Below are 15,921 nucleotides of genomic sequence, written 5' to 3'. Positions count from 1 at the left end.
TGTTAAAGAGACTGTCTTTACTCCATTGTATCTTCTTACATTGATCTGCATGCCTGTTCTTATGCCAGTACCAAGCTGTTTTGAGTACAATGGCCTTGTAGTATAACTTGATATCAGGAAGTGTGATATCACCCACTTTATTCTTCTTTTTCAAGATTGTTGAGGCTATTCATGTTCTTTTTTGGTTTCATATAAATTTTTGGAATATTTGTTCTATATCTTTGAAGTATGTCATTGGTATTTTAATTAGTATTGCATTGAATTTATAGATTTCTTTGGGTAATGTAGACATTTTAATGATGATGTTTATTCTTCCTATCCATGAACATGGTATATGCTTCCACTTCTTTGTATCTTCCTTGGTTTCTTTTATCAATGTTTTATAATTTTCCAAGTACAAGTCTTTAACCTCCTTGGTTAAATTTACTCCTACATACTTTTTTTGTTGTTGTTGCTATAATGAAGGGGATTGTTTCCTTAATTTCTCTTTCTGACAGTTCATTGTTCATGTATAAAAATACCTCTGATTTCTATGTATTAATTTTATATTCTGACATCTTGCTGAATTCTTTTATCAGGTCCAGTAGTTTTTTGACTGTAACTTTAGGATTTCTGATGTACAGTATGATATCGTCAGCAAATAATGATAGTTTTACTTCTTCTTTTCCAATTTGGATGCTCTTTATTTTTCTTCTTGTCTGATTGCTGTGGCTAGGACTTCAAGAACTATGTTGAATAAGAGTGGTGAAAGGGGGCACCCCTGCCTTCTTCCTGATCTTAAAGGGATTGCTTTTAATTTTTGTCCATTGAGTATGATGTTGGCTATGGGTTTGTCATAGATGACCTTTATCATGTTGAGGTATGTTCCCTGTATTCCCACTTTGCTGAGAGTTTTGGTCATAAATGTGTGCTGGATTTTATCAAATGCTCTTTCTGTGTCTATTGATATTATCATGTGATTTTTCTCCTACCTTTTATTTATGTGATGAATCACATTGATTGATTTGCAAATATTGTACCAGCCTTGCCTCCTCAGAATAAATTCCACTTGATCATGATGTATGATTTTTTTCATGTATTGCTGGATCCAGTTTGCTAATATTTCATTGAGAATTTTAGCATATAAATTCATCAGGGATATTGGCCTGTAGTTTTCTTTCTGTGTAGTGTCTTTGCCGGGTTTTGGAATGAGGGTTATGCTTGCCTCATAAAAGGAGCTTGAAAGTTTTTCTTCCTCTTGAATATTTTGAAATAACTTGAGAAGGATAAGAGTTAGTTCTTTTTTGAATATTTGGTAAAATTTGCCTGTGAAGCCATCTGGCACAGGACTTTTGTTTGTTGGGAGTTTTTTGATAACTGTTTCAATCTCATTTGTTGAAATCAGTCTGTTTAGGTTTTCTGATTCTTCCAGATTGATTTTTGGAAGATTATATGTTGCAAGGAATTTGTCCAGTTCACCTAGGTTGTCTAATTTTTTAGCATTCAGTTCTTTATAGTATTTTCTTACAATCCTTTGTATTCCTGCTATGTCAATTGTTACTTCTCCACTCTCATTTCAAATTTTATTTATTTATTTATTTATTTATTTATTTATTTATTTATTTTTTATTTGTTCATTTTAGAGAGGAGAGGAAGAGACAGAGAGAGAGAAGGGGGGAGGAGCTGGAAGCATCAACTCCCATACATGCCTTGACCAGGCAAGCCCAGGGTTTCAAACCGGCAACCTCAGCATTTCCAGGTTGACACTTTATCCACTGCGCCACCACAGGTCAGGCTCAAATTTTATTTATTTGAGTCCTCTTTTTTTCTTAGTGAGTCTAGTTAAAGGTTTATCAATCTTATTTACCTTTTCAAAGAACCAGCTCTTGGTTTCATTGATCTTTTGTATTGTTTTTTAGCCTCTATGTCATTTATTTCCACTCTTATCTTTTATTATTCCCTTCCTTCTACTTCCTCTGGGCTTTATTTAGTGTTCTTTTTCTAGTTCTTTTAGATGCAGAGTTAAGTTGTTTGCTTGAGCTTTTTCTTGCTTCTTAAGGTATGCCTGCAATGCTACTAACTTCCCTCTCAGGACTGCTTTTGCTATGTCCCATAAATTTTGAGTTGTTGTATGTTCATTTTCATTTGTTTCAAGGAAATTTTTTTTTATTTCTTCTTTGATCTCATTGTTAACCCATTTGTTATTTAATAACATGCTGTTTAGTCTCCAAGTGTTTGAATGTTTTTCACTTTTTCTATTTTAGTTGATTTCTAGTTTCATGCCATTGTGATGAGAGAAGATGCTTGATATGATTTCAGTCTTCTTAAATTTATTGGACTCAATTTGTGTCCTAACATGTGGTCTATCCTAGAGCACTTGAAAAGAATATATATTCTGCTGCTTTAGGGTGAAAGGTTCTGAAGATATCTATTAAATCCAATTGATCTAGTGTGTCCTTTAAGGCCGCTGTTTCTTTGTTAATTTTCTTTCTTGAGGATCTATCCATTGATGTTAGTGGGGTATTAAAATCCCCTACAATTATAGTATTGCTGTTGATCTTGTCCTTTATGTCCATCAAAATCTATTTTATATATTTAGGTGCTTCTATATTAGGCACATAGGTATTTATATCTTGCTGTTGGATTACCCCCTTTATCATTATGCAGTGACCTTCTTTTTCCCTTACTATAGCCTTTGTTTTAAAGTCTATTTTGTCTAATATAAGTATTGCTACCCCAGCTTTTTCTTCATTTCCATTTGCATGGAATATTTTTTTCCATTTCTTCACTTTCAGTCTATGTGTATCTTTTGTTTTGAGGTGGGTCTCTTGTAGACAGCATATGTATGGGTCCTTTTTTCTTACCCATGCAGCTACTCTATGTCTCTTGATTGGAGCATTTAATCTATTAACATTTAAGGTTATTATTGATATGTAGTTATTAATTGCCATTTTATTCTTTAAATCTACATTCCTCTTTTTCTAGATTTTTTTTCCCCTTTGTTCTGTTTACAGCGGGCTCCTTAACATTTCTTATTGGTTTGGTTATAATGAGTTCCTTGAGTTGTTTGTTTTTTTTTGTCTGGGAATCTTTTTGTTTCTCCATCAATTTTAAATGATAGACTTGCTGGATAAAGAAGTCTTGGTGAGGCTCTTGTTTTGCATTACTTTGACTATTTCCTGCCATTCCCTTCCAGCCTCTAGTGTTTCTGTTGAAAAGTCGGATGTCATCCTTATGGGGGCTTCTCTGTAGGTAATTGACTGCTTTTCTCTTTTGCAGCTTTTAGTATTCTTTCTTTATTTCATTTTTGGTATTTTAATTATGATGCATCTTGGTGTAAGCCTCTTTGGGTTCCTCTTTAGTGTGATTCTCTGTGCTTCTTGAACTTGTGTGACTTTTTCTTTTATCAACTTATGGAAGTTTTCAGCTATGATTTTTTTAATCAGGTTCTCTATCCCTTGTTCTTTCTCTTCTACTTCAGGAACCCCTATGATGTGGATGTTTTTTCCCTCCATGTTGTCACAGAGCTCTCTTAGAGTTTCCTCAGACTTTTTGAGCCTTTTTTGCTGCTCTGCTTCTGTGCTTTCTTTTATCTTTTCCTCTAAATTGCTGATTCAATCCTCTGCTTCATCTATCCTGCTCTTAATTCTTTCTAGTGTAGTCTTCATTTCTGATATTGTATTTGTCATTTCTGACTGGTTCTTTCTTATGATTTCAGTGTCCTTTCTGATGCTTGCTTTCTCTTTATTTAGGTGCTCATTATGTCCATTCATTGTTGCTCTAAGATTTTTGAGCATCCATACAATCATTATTTTAAACTATGCATCTGGTAATTTGGTTACTTCCATTTCATTCAGTTCTTTTTCTGGGGATTTCTCTTGTTGATTCATTTGGACTGCATTTCTCTGTCTTCCCATTTTGTCTGTGTTTAGACTCCTCCTTTAGGTGTGCTGTTTGTGAAACTAGCTGATTCTAGGGTTGGTGTTGTCCACCTCCAGTTTCCAATTGTGTTGTTTTTAAATCTTCTTGGGTTGGCCTTAGCTGTTGTTTTTAATTCGCTGTGGGCTACTTGTCTGCTGCCACTGTTTGGGGTTTTTTTTTGCTATTTGTGTCTGTGTTTTCTGTGCCTTAGCTGGGTCAGGTGTGAGGAGCCCGTCCTTAAAATATCATTCTGACTAGGGTTGTTAGGTCCTGAACTGATGCTCTTCATATCTGGCCACTGAATGTGCCAGCCCTGGACCTCCCTGGCCAGAACCTGGTGCAGACCAGTGGGGTTCACTGCCTATGACTGGCCCTTAGCAATCTTCTTGGAGCTAAAGGCAATCAAGAATTTATGACTGCCTCTGCTGGGCCCAGGTGCCATTGTAAATATCTGTTGCACTCCTAGACTAGCTTTTATCTACTCTTGGCCTAAAAGTTCAAGTTCCCCTGAGACCTGCTTTCTGCCATCACTTATTACTGGCTACTTGTTGGGCTCAGCACAGTAATTCAGGGATTAGGAACAGTATTGGGTATGGCTTGCCCCTTAGCCTCAGCTGTAATTCTATCTAGACTTTTTTTTCCCTTCCTTTTCAGCCCTCAGAAGGGTGTGGCCACAGGCATCCAGTGAGTGTGGCCTCTGTGTTCCCAAGGTGTGGTCTGTCCTCTCGCCTGCTGCTGTGGGTGTCCGGGATGCCCCGGCCTCTGCTGCTGTGGGTGGGTCTGCACGTGCTCAGGCCACCTCAACCTCTGCTACCAAGGGAGTGCACATGCTTGGGCGACCTCGACCCTCGTCTCCGCAGGCGTGGGGGGGGGCAGTGTAGCTCAGACTTCAGCACTCAAAACCTGTGTCCCTGAAGTGCCCCTCTTTCTAAATGACTCTTTGCTCTGACTGGAGCAGGAGATCTTTCAGTGGGTGGGGTAATTGCTTCTCTTTGCTGGTGTTGCTGCTCTCAGGAAAAATGGTCATTTTAGATTTGGGGAGTGACTCAGCACAGGGGTTAGGGTGTCTGTCCCCCACAGTGTCCCTGTACTGCCGAGATTACACTATCTTCTCACAACTCTAGGCCTCTCAGCTTTCCCCTGTCCCAGAGCCCCGGGTAAGTGCCTGTGACTGAGGTTTTCTGCGTGAGCCCTTTAAGATAGAGCCTGGGTCTGCGAGTCCTGTCTCTCACAAACAGTATCCTAGCTCTTTTCTCAGCTAAATACTGTCTGTATGCCTCTTTTAGTATCTGAGGCTCTAGGCTTGGGCTCCAGTCCTGGGGCTGAGGGCCCACAACTCTCCTGGAAACCCACCCCACTGTGAGAGTCCCTCCGGGCCGCCACTTGCTCCTGAGAGCAGGTTGGCCCTTTCCATGTCTCTGCTCTTCCTACCAGTCTCAGTGTGCCTTCTTCAGTGATCCTTGATTATAGAGTCCTCTTAGTTTAGTCCAAAGTTGGTTTTTCAAGATGATTGTTCTTAAAATTAAGTTGTAATCCACTTGATTCTGGGAGATGGGAGTTGGAATGTCCACCTACTCCATCACCATCTCAGTCTGTCCTGGTTTTTTCAACAGAAAAGATGTACCCTGGAAGCTGTGGATCAGCAGTGTTGGGGGCTGTGTGCCTAGAGGCAGTGAAAACATCTGCATTGTCTCAGCCAACTTTTCACGGGCTGCCTCGCCCTTTTGGGCAAGGGGCGCACCTGACTGACCAGTCCCCACATTGCAGGGACCAGGATGAGGGATGAACCCAGTACCAATATTTTTGTGTTTATTCAGCGAGAGGAGGGGAGGCAGAGAGACAGACTGCCACATGTGCCCTGACTGGGATCCACCTGGAAAGCCCACTGAGGGGTGATACTCTGCCCATCTGGGGCATCGCTCCATTGCTCAACAACCAAGCTCTTCTTAGCACCTGAGGTGGAGAACTTGGAGCTATCCTCAGGACCCAGGGCCAACTGAGGGGGGGGGGGGTGGAGAATCAGATGGGTGCTTCTCCTGTGTGCCCTGACCAGGAATCAAACCTAGGATATCCACATGCCAGGCCAACGCTGTACTACTGAGCCAACTGGCCAGGGCCAATAACATGTAGTTTCTTAATCGGCTGGGTCCATAGGTGTGTTTTGTTTGTGTAAAGTCATCAGACTCTTATGATATATGCATTTTTCTTTATGTATATTATGCTCCAGTAAAAAAAAGATTATTTGTATATCAGATGGCAATACATTCTTATGGAGAAAATTAAATATGGAAGCGGACAGGGAGTTAGAGTAGATAAGGGCAGAAAAGAGAATGTTGCTATTGTAAATATAGTGTCTTGCTGAGAAGAGCTAAGAGGATATGCCTGGGAAAACAGGAGCTTTTCTGGGAGAAAAAATGCTGAGGATAAAGACACAAGAGCACCATGCAGGGTGCAGAATGATGAGGAGGGCAGTGGTAGTAGGAGATGAGGTCAGAATGTTTAGGAGCAGCCAGATCCAGATCACATAGGTCATTGAAAGAATTGTGGTGGCTTTTTTTTTTTTTTTTTTTTACAGGGACAGAGATAGAGTCAGAGAGAGGGATAGACAGGGACAGACAGACAGGAACGGAGAGAGATGAGAAGCATCAATCATCAGTTTTTCATTGCGACACCTTAGTTGTTCATTGATTGCTTTCTCATATGTGCCTTGACTGCGGGCCTTCAGCAGACCAAGTAACCCCTTGCTCGAGCCAGCAACCTTGGGTCCAAGCTGGTAAGCTTTTGCTCAAACCAGATGAGCCCGCACTCAAGCTGGTGACCTCGGGGTCTCGAACCTGGATCCTCCCTTCTATGCTCTATCCACTGCGCCACTGCCTGGTCAGGCTGTAATGGCTTTTTTTTAACCCCTTTATTTTTGAATTTATTGTGTTGATGTGGTTTCAAGTGTTCCACTAATACAACACTATCTGCACACCACATTGTGCCCCCACCTTGCCAATGCAAGGTCTCCCTCCAGCCTCATTTCTTCCCCTTCCTCTCCCTTCCTCCTACCTGTACTCTATCCACTTTCCCTCTGACTATTGCTACCCTGTTGTCTGTATCTATGTGTTATGTATATATAATTTGGCTAATCCCTTCACCTTTGATCTCATCCCCTCTTCCCCCTTCCCTCTGACAGCTGTCCTTCTGTTTCCTGTGACCCTGACTCTGTTTCTATTTTGTCCCTGAAAAAAAATCTTCTAGTGGAGTAGAGAGGCTGGGGCTAATACTCTCTCCTGTGGGTGTCAGGAAAGTGGTGGATGTGGCTCCCACTCCAGAACCCCAGGTGTCCTGAATTTTTCTCAGACCTCAGTAGGGTGTGGCCACTAGGAGTCAGAGGTGTGTAGGGCCTCTGAAACCCAGAGATTTGGTCTGCCCACAGCCTGGACAGTTCCTACTGAATCTCCTGCAAGGGTGAAGCATCAGCCATACTCTCAGGAAGGTGGGAGGACTAGGTCTGGCTTCAAAGCCATACAACTGAGTCATTGTCACTCCCTGAATCTGTTTATTCCTCTGGTCCTGGCCAAGGCTGCTTAATTCTCAGCTGGGCCCAATATCCATAGGATGGGGCCAGAGAGGTTCCCCAGAAAGGATCATAATGGCTTTTTAATCTGAGCAGATGGGGAGCCCTTACAGGGTTTTGGGAAGAGGTGTGACATGATCTGACATGTTTTAAAAGTATTACTCTTGTTGTTTTGTTGAAAACAGATTTTAGAGTAGGAAGAGCAGCATCAGGGAGACCAGGTAAGAAGCTGTTCTACTAATTCTGCAGGAAATGATAGTGATTTGGATATAGTGTTTGGAGGTGGTAAGAAGTATAGGATGTTTTTAAAATAGAGCAAACATGAGTTCCTGTGGGTGTATAAAAGAGTCAAGACTATCTCCCTTCCTCTCACCTAAGAAGAAAAAAAAATGCTTGACCAAACAGAGCAGATTCCTACTGGTACTGCATCCTCAAAACCACAACGAAGGCCCTTGCCAGCTAGCTAAGCATTAGAGTGTCAGCCTAGCATGTAAAAGTCCCAGGTTCAATTCCAAGTAAGGCTACACAGAAGAGACCATCTGCTTCTCCATCCCTCCCCTTTCTCTCTCTCTCTCTCTCTGTCTTCTCCTCCTGCAGCCGTGGCTGAAATGGTTTGAGCAAGTTGGCCCCGAGCACTGAGGATGGCTCCATGTCCTCACTTCAGGCACTAAAATAGCTGGGTTGCTGAGCAACAGAGCAACAGTTCCAGCTGGCAGAGGATCACCCAATAGGGGGATTGCCAGGTGGATCCCAATTGGATGCATGCCTCTGCCTTTGCCTCTCACTTAATAAAAATAAATAAATAAATAAATAAATCATAATCAAAATAGTCTTTTTCATTTTGTTTTGTATTTTATTTTCATAGGTATCGTGCTCCTGAAGTTTTATTAAGATCTTCGGTTTATAGCTCTCCTATTGATGTGTGGGCTGTTGGCAGTATAATGGCTGAACTGTATACATTAAGACCACTTTTCCCAGGGACAAGTGAGGTTGATGAAATCTTTAAAATTTGCCAAGTTTTAGGTACCCCCCAAAAAGTAAGTACTCTTGTCCTTAAGTTATAACTTTGAGTTATTGATAAATTTGCCTGGCTATCTGATATTTTCATTTTCAAATAAGTTTATGATTAAATGGTTAATTTTCATATAATTCTTTTTTTATTATTATTGAGAGGTGGGGAAGCAGAGAGACAGACTCCTTCATGCACCCCAACTGGGATCCACCTGGCAAGCCCCCTACCGGGCAATGCTCTGCCCATCCAGAAACACTGCCTTGTTGCTCAGCAACTGAGCTATTTTAGCACCTGAGGCAAGGCTGTGGAGCCATTCTCAGCGCCTGGGGCCAACTTGCTCAAACTACTGGAGCCATGGCTGTGGGAAAGGAAGAGAGGGTGGAAGGGAGAGGGGTGGAGAAGCAAATGGTCACTTCTCCTGTGAACCCTGACTGGGAATTGAACCCAGGACTTCCACGTGCCAGGCTGATGCTCTTATTGCTGAGCCAACCTTAACTTGGGGTTGTTGACCAACTGACAGCTACATAGACATACTTACTTAGACTCTTTCCTACTTGATCTATGAATGTCCACTGGCATCAACTCTTGACCCCGGTGTCCTCAGTCTTACTTTCTCTTATCCTTTTCTTGTTTCCTTTTTATACCTCTGCCAAGGACATTTGATTTCTTGAATACTTTTCAATTAACTATTTCATTTATCTAGGTCTTACTTTCTGGGATGTACTTGATAAGTTTAAGTATATACAATTACATTCTAATTAAATTAGTATGTGCCTTTTGGTTTAACAGTAGCTATTAAAGCTTTAAGATAATTGTCATTTCCCAGCTATGTGTAATTTTTAACATTGGATACAATGTATAACATTTAGTGAGGATCTCTGTCATAATCAGGCTATTTATAAAGCAGGTGTCCTTATGTGTTGATAGTCACCTTTGGGTATCATTATCATCATCCAAATACTAGACAAAAGTTTAATATTTTGAAATTTAGAGAAGTGCTTTCTCATTATTTTTCTCAGTTCAATGTTCTTTCTATACTATTTGTAGCACTGAATTGTTTATATGGCCTCATATTTCATTCTCACATTTATTTATATAAATCAGCATTAATGTTTTTCATGAGAGTGATTTGTATATTATTACTATGTTTTTAAATTGATTACAGTTTTCTTCTTGCTCTCCCCCCACTTGTACTAAACAGAGTGACTGGCCAGAAGGCTACCAGCTTGCATCCTCAATGAATTTTCGTTTTCCTCAGTGTGTTCCTATAAACTTAAAAACTCTTATCCCCAATGCCAGTAATGAAGCTATTCAGCTTATGACTGAAATGTTGAATTGGGATCCAAAAAAACGACCAACAGCAAGCCAGGTAAAATGAATCTCCCTATTTTATGTTTGTTAAGTTTTGAGGATTTATAACATCTGGGATATTTTCATTTGCACAGACAAGTCTATTCTCAACCAGGGTTTACCAAGAGAGTTAAGCCTTAAGGCAGCCAGTGTATATAATTAATTAATGTCTGGGCACCTTGGGAAATTTTAAAAATAGTCACACCAGTGATTTTATGTGTTTTGTGGTTCAAATGAACAGCTCTATGAAGTTGAAGCTAAAAGGAATAAATCTGTAAAGATAAAAACACATGCCTGTGACAGGATAGTTAGGAAGAAACTTGTCATTATAGTTAAAAGGTATTTCTCCAGTGAGACCAAATATAGTTGACTTTGCCATGCTTTTCTTAGAGGTGGATTCTTGCTCACTCTCCCACAGAGGGCAGCACCTGACACTCATCTTCAGCTCCTTTGTGACCACAGCTGATATTATACCTCAAGTCTCATGGTTACCATGGTTTTAAATTAAAAACATGGGCTTTAATTTAAAAAGGCTTACATTAAAATGTCACATTAAGATTATTGTATTCTTATTACCTCTAAATATAAATTTAGTATTAAAATTACCAAAAAATTATTTGGCTTTTTAAAAATTTAACTTGAGAAAAATGTTTTCTAAAGGTCATCAGGAAGAACAAATGGGAAAAAATAGTCAAGACAGGTTTGAACAAAAATAAGTAACTGGAAGATGGTGGTAGGGGCAGACAGCTTGCCCTGTCAAATATATAGTGGTCTGTAAAGTGATTGTAACAACAACAGTGAAGGTCCTAGCATTCGAATGGACAGATAGCTCAGTTTCAAAGGCTGTACATCAGTATATGGCAAACATGGCATCACAAATTGGAGGGCGGGGAAAAGTTCAGTGAATATTACTGGAACAATTAGTTAACTCTTGGGGGTAAAGTAAGTTTGTTTTACTTTTTACCATACTTTACAAGTAAATCAGTGGTTTAAATTTTTTGAGAGTGGTTACTAAACTATTATGAACTAAAGAAAGTATGGGTGAATATTTGATCTCAAGGTTAGAAAAAGATGGGTATGAAAGGAACAGAAGAAAACACAAAGGGAAAACTCAGAAAACGATTATAAAAATAAATATCCTCTTATATAAAAATCTTAACATTCAAATATAATTACTTTTAATAAAAACAACAGTATACTTTCTAATGTTTCTAAAAATTTATTACTTTTGTAATAAAAACATAATAAAATTCTGTAAAATTTATCTTAAAAAATAGGCATGAGACATGGGGGAAAAAATCACATAAAAAGAAAATAAAATTACCAAAAACCTTTTAAATAGCCCTTGCTCACTGTCATACTGCAAATGAAAATGAAATACTGTTAGCCCTGGTCAGGTAGCTAGTTCCAACATGCCGAGGACACAGGTTCGATCCCCAGTCAGGACACATACAGGAGGTAACAAATGACAGCTTGAATAAGTGGGACAACAAATTGATGTTTCTCTCTCTTTCTCTGCCCTCCCCATTCTCCTCTCTAAAAATTACATTTAAAAAAAGAAAATGAAATACTATTTTTTTTACCTATCAAATAAGCAAAAAGATGAAAATAGTTTCAAGGCTAGTTTTCTAATACTAATGGAAAGAAGTTTTTCAACATATATAAAAAACCTTAAAAAACAATCAGAAAGTTAGGTAAAGATTTCCTTAGTTATTCCAAGCGAATTAAAAACTGTCCATTGGAAGAGTAAATCTAATTGTTTTCAAGGGAACATTTAACATATATATATATATATCCCTAATATGGACTATTATCCCACTATTAAAAATGAAATTTTAAAAATAAAGTAACCATTTTAGAAAATTCTCAAGCTCAAGTGTAAGTGTAAGCTATATTAGATGTGTAATATGATTTTATTTTAAAAATATACATTATATAACAAAAAAAATACTGCTCAGAATAACATCCAAATGTGAGTTGGCATTAGAGATGGTTGTAATTCCTTCTTAACAACTTTCTATACATACCTGAATCTAGGCAATGATCAAATATTCCCTTAATTAACAGGAAAAACTAAATATATTTTTAAGATTCTTTGAAGGATGGTAGCTGGTATCTGAAAGACAAAAAGTTGTTAAAGATGAAGCTTTGAAATTACAAAACATATTCATTTAATTTTTAGCTCCACCTGACCAGGTAGGTGGTGGCACAGTGGATAGAATGTCAACCTGGGACGCTGAGGATCCAGGTTGAAAACGCCAAGGTCGCTAGCTTGAGCAAGGCGTCATTGGGTCAGCTGGAGCTCTCTCTCCCCCTGTCATGAGAAGCAATCAATGAACAAATGAAGTGATGCTTGAAGTTTCTAGCTCCAAAATATGCACCATTAATTTAGAAATATTGACATACTCTGTAATGTGACTTAATTAATTCAGAACTTGAGTGCCTTCTGTGCCTTAGGTATTGATGTATTTAAATTGTCTATATTTGTTACGTTCTACTTAGCAACGTCAGTATAATTAACACATATGTCTATGACCATACCACCCTGAACGCGCCCGATCTCGTCTAATTAACAGATATGTCAGTTGTGGTAGGGGACATCTTAATGACTCTTTTCACCTGTGCCAAAACATACCTCCCTACCCTTAACCTTTTTTCTTGTTCACTGTTTCATAGCCCTACTTTTTAGGGCAAGTATAGAGAGAACTACTATAGTTAGAGAGGGGTTAAGTTATAGGATACAGAGCTGCCTCTTTCCCTTACACACCAGAGAAGTTAACTGTGGGTCAGGGTTCTTCTCACACAGGGAAGAAGGTGCAGGAAAACAGGGCCTGGCTATCTGAAGGAAGCCCATATCTCCCCACCCAAACATAAACTCGGCAGAACTGGGCACGTCCCTCCTTCATTCAGGCATCACTGGCAGTTTTGACCAGATATTCTTTGTTGTGAGGACTGTTTTGGCCACTGTAGGGTTCCTGGCAGCATTCCTGGCAACATACCTAGATGCAGTAGTATTTCCTACTCCCCAAGTCATAACAATAAAAAATATCCCCCAAGGGACAAAATCATGACCAGCTGAGAACCACTGCTCTAGGCTACTTCACAACAGTCACAGGGCCCCCACTCCAGTCACATGCAGTAGCAGCAACTTGGTAACTGGTCTGGTTAAAACCCAAACAGTGATCACGTCTATTAATGTGTTTATATTTTCTTCCCATAAATATCTTCTCTTTGCCAGTGTATTGATCTATTAATTAACATGTATGCATTTATAATCTTTCTTAAAATTTTTTTTATTGCTAGTAGGTATGTTGTTATACTTGGGCTAAGAGTATCCCTGAATTTGACATAACATTATAGTAAATCATTTTAAATAAACTATGTAGAAGGTTTTCTTCACTAATTTCTTAATGCCTTTGGAAAGACCCTAAACCATTATCAGTATCCAGCATTTTAGTTTGGATTGCACACAAATTTAGCCAATGCTTATAAGCTAGATTTTGTTTTCATAAAAAAATCTTAAAATGAATAGTTGCTTTGCCTGGATGTTAAAATTACAAGTAAGTTTTACATTCTTCCTACTAATACATACTTTATTTCCCTTGAGAAATTTATTTCTTTAAATCATTTTTTCCTGGTTATCTTTTTAAAGTCACCACATGAGAGAAACTGGGTGCTCTCTAAATCTTTTAACCTTATCTAGGCTAGTGATATATGCTTAGCCCAGTGTCAAACAGTAGTTCAGGTACAATAAATTTAGATGAAGCTATTTTCTATTTATTATTTCACTGCTTTTTATAGGCATTGAAACATCCATATTTTCAAGTTGGTCAAGTATTAGGCCCCTCCTCACATCATCTGAAATCGAAACAGTCTTTAAATAAACAGGTGCAACCGCTAGAATCAAAGCCACCTTTAATTGATCTAGAACCTAAGCCTCTGCCAGAGGTAAATGATCAGACTGCCGGACAACCCCAGCCCAAACACAGCCACCAGCCATTGCAGCCCATCCAGCTGCCGCAGAACATGGGTGTACAGCAAGTGCCGAAGCAGCAGAGCCAACAGAAACCGCTTCAAACACCATTTCCAAGTATCATCAAAAACATGCCAGCCGTAAGTAGCCTAGTTCAATTACAACTTTGTTTCTAGGCATTCCTAAAAATATCTGGGAAGACATAAAAGATTATTCTATGTCATAGCCTCTGATTCCCCTGTCAGGAACTTGACATGAGATAACTTAAAATTCTAAAAAGAAAAACTCGGAATAAACATAATAAAGTTTGCATGCTGGGGACTTTAACAGTTACTTGTATATGACAGAACTCAGAACTGAAATAAATCTGGGACAAAAGAGCTGATAAGGATTTTAATAGTAATTTTATACTGTTTTTAAATGTTAATAAACATTAACAGAATGTTTTAAGTGTCAGGAATAATATCAAACTTCCTCTTCCCACTTTTGTTCAGTTCAGAGAGCTTGTCAGATGCCATATATTTTATCTTCTCAGGATGTACACTATACTCTCAAATGCATTTGCACTGTGGGCGTTTTAGAATTGAAAGAGCTTAAAGAACACTGTCTAATTGCTTATCCAGCCCTGCTGACCTGACATGTCACCAGTAGAGCGAACATATTCTATTACTGCTCACAAAAATTAGGGGATCAGGGAACGTGCAGATACTCCAGTACTTTCAGCCTTTTGTATAGTGCACTTTCACCAATGAAATAAAAGTTAGTTTTGCATCTCATTTGCATAATCAAACAACTTTCTTTGACTTCTTTGCTTTTCTGATGTTCTTGTTTAATAAAAAAAAATTAAATGCTGCTTTTTCTTATCACTTCATATTCATTTTGAAATATCCCCTAATGTTTTTGAGCAGGTATATTTCACATATTATTAATCACTTGTTTCTTGTGTGTATTGTCTATTATTTGGCCCTTCCTACTAGAATGTAAGCTCCATGAAGTCAAGGATATTTGTCTGTTGTGTTTATCAGTATACACCCAGAACCCAGAATGGGGCCTGGCACACGGTACATGCTCAACAAATATCTCAAATACTGGATGAGTAACTGTCCACACTATTTTTGAACAATCTCTAGGGTCTTGAGGAATCCACACTTTCTATTAGAAGCTTCTTTTTTATACTGCGCTAAAATCTGGTCTTCTGTAGCTTTTTTTTTTTTTTTTTTGTATTTTTCTGAACCTGGAAACGGGGAGAGACAGTCAGACAGACACCCGCATGCGCCCGACCGGGATCCACCCGGCACGCCCACCAGGGGGCGACACTCTGCCCACCAGGGGGCGATGCTCTGCCCCTCCGGGGCGTCGCTCTGTTGCGACCAGAGCCACTCCAGCGCCTGAGGCAGAGGCCAAGGAGCCATCCCTAGCGCCCGGGCCATCTCTGCTCCAATAGAGCCTCGGCTGCGGGAGGGGAAGAGAGAGACAGAGAGGAAGGAGAGGGGGAGGGGTGGAAAAGCAGATGGGCGCTTCTCCTGTGTGCCCTGGCTGGGAATCGAACCTGGGACTTCTGCACGCCAGGCCGACACTCTACCACTGAGCCAACCGGCCAGGGCCTTCTGTAGCTTTTAACAAAAGTTATTCACTAGTCTGACTGACTAGGCAGGGCACAATGAATAAAACGTCAGACTGGGATGCAGACGACTCAGGTTCAAAACCCTGAGGTTGCCGGCTAGAGCGCGGGGTCACTAGCTTGAGTGTGGGATCGTAGACGTGACTCTATGGTCGCTGGCTTGAGCCCAAAGGTCGCTGGCTTGAAGCCCAAGGTTGCTGGTTTGAGCCCAGGGTCGCTGGCTTGAGCAAGGGGTCACTTGCTCTGCTGCAGCCACCCTGGTCAAGGCACACATGAGAAAGCAATCAATGAACAACTAAGGAGCTGCAATGAAGAATTGATGCATCTCATCTCTCTCCCTTCCTGTTTGTCCCTATCAGTCCCTCTCTCTGTTTCCCTCTGTCTCTGTCACCAAAAAAATAAATAAGTAAAATAAATAAAAGTCAATCACTATTATAGAAAGGCAGCTTTTCAGATATTTGAAAATAGCCCTTTGTATCATCTGCCCTTTTCTCTAGGGGAAC

At 39.7% G+C, this 15,921-nt stretch overlaps 1 protein-coding gene across 13 annotated transcripts in view; it reads left to right on the top strand.

Annotated features, from left to right (window-relative positions):
* The window catches only part of MAK (male germ cell associated kinase), a 57,851-nt gene that overhangs the window by 17,217 nt on the left and 24,713 nt on the right, over positions 1–15,921 (top strand). For all 13 annotated transcript variants that reach the window (XM_066377023.1, XM_066377031.1, XM_066377028.1 and 10 more), the window contains 3 exons: positions 8,328–8,499; positions 9,676–9,843; positions 13,626–13,937. In XM_066377023.1, coding sequence (XP_066233120.1) covers positions 8,328–8,499; positions 9,676–9,843; positions 13,626–13,937 — 652 coding nt within the window. The remainder of the gene's footprint in view (positions 1–8,327; positions 8,500–9,675; positions 9,844–13,625; positions 13,938–15,921) is intronic.

The sequence above is a fragment of the Saccopteryx leptura genome, chromosome 3 (genome assembly GCF_036850995.1).
Source record: "Saccopteryx leptura isolate mSacLep1 chromosome 3, mSacLep1_pri_phased_curated, whole genome shotgun sequence".
Classification (NCBI taxonomy): domain Eukaryota; kingdom Metazoa; phylum Chordata; class Mammalia; order Chiroptera; family Emballonuridae; genus Saccopteryx; species Saccopteryx leptura.
The sequence above is the reverse complement of the archived record's forward strand: the minus strand, read 5'-3'. Positions and strand labels throughout refer to the sequence as shown.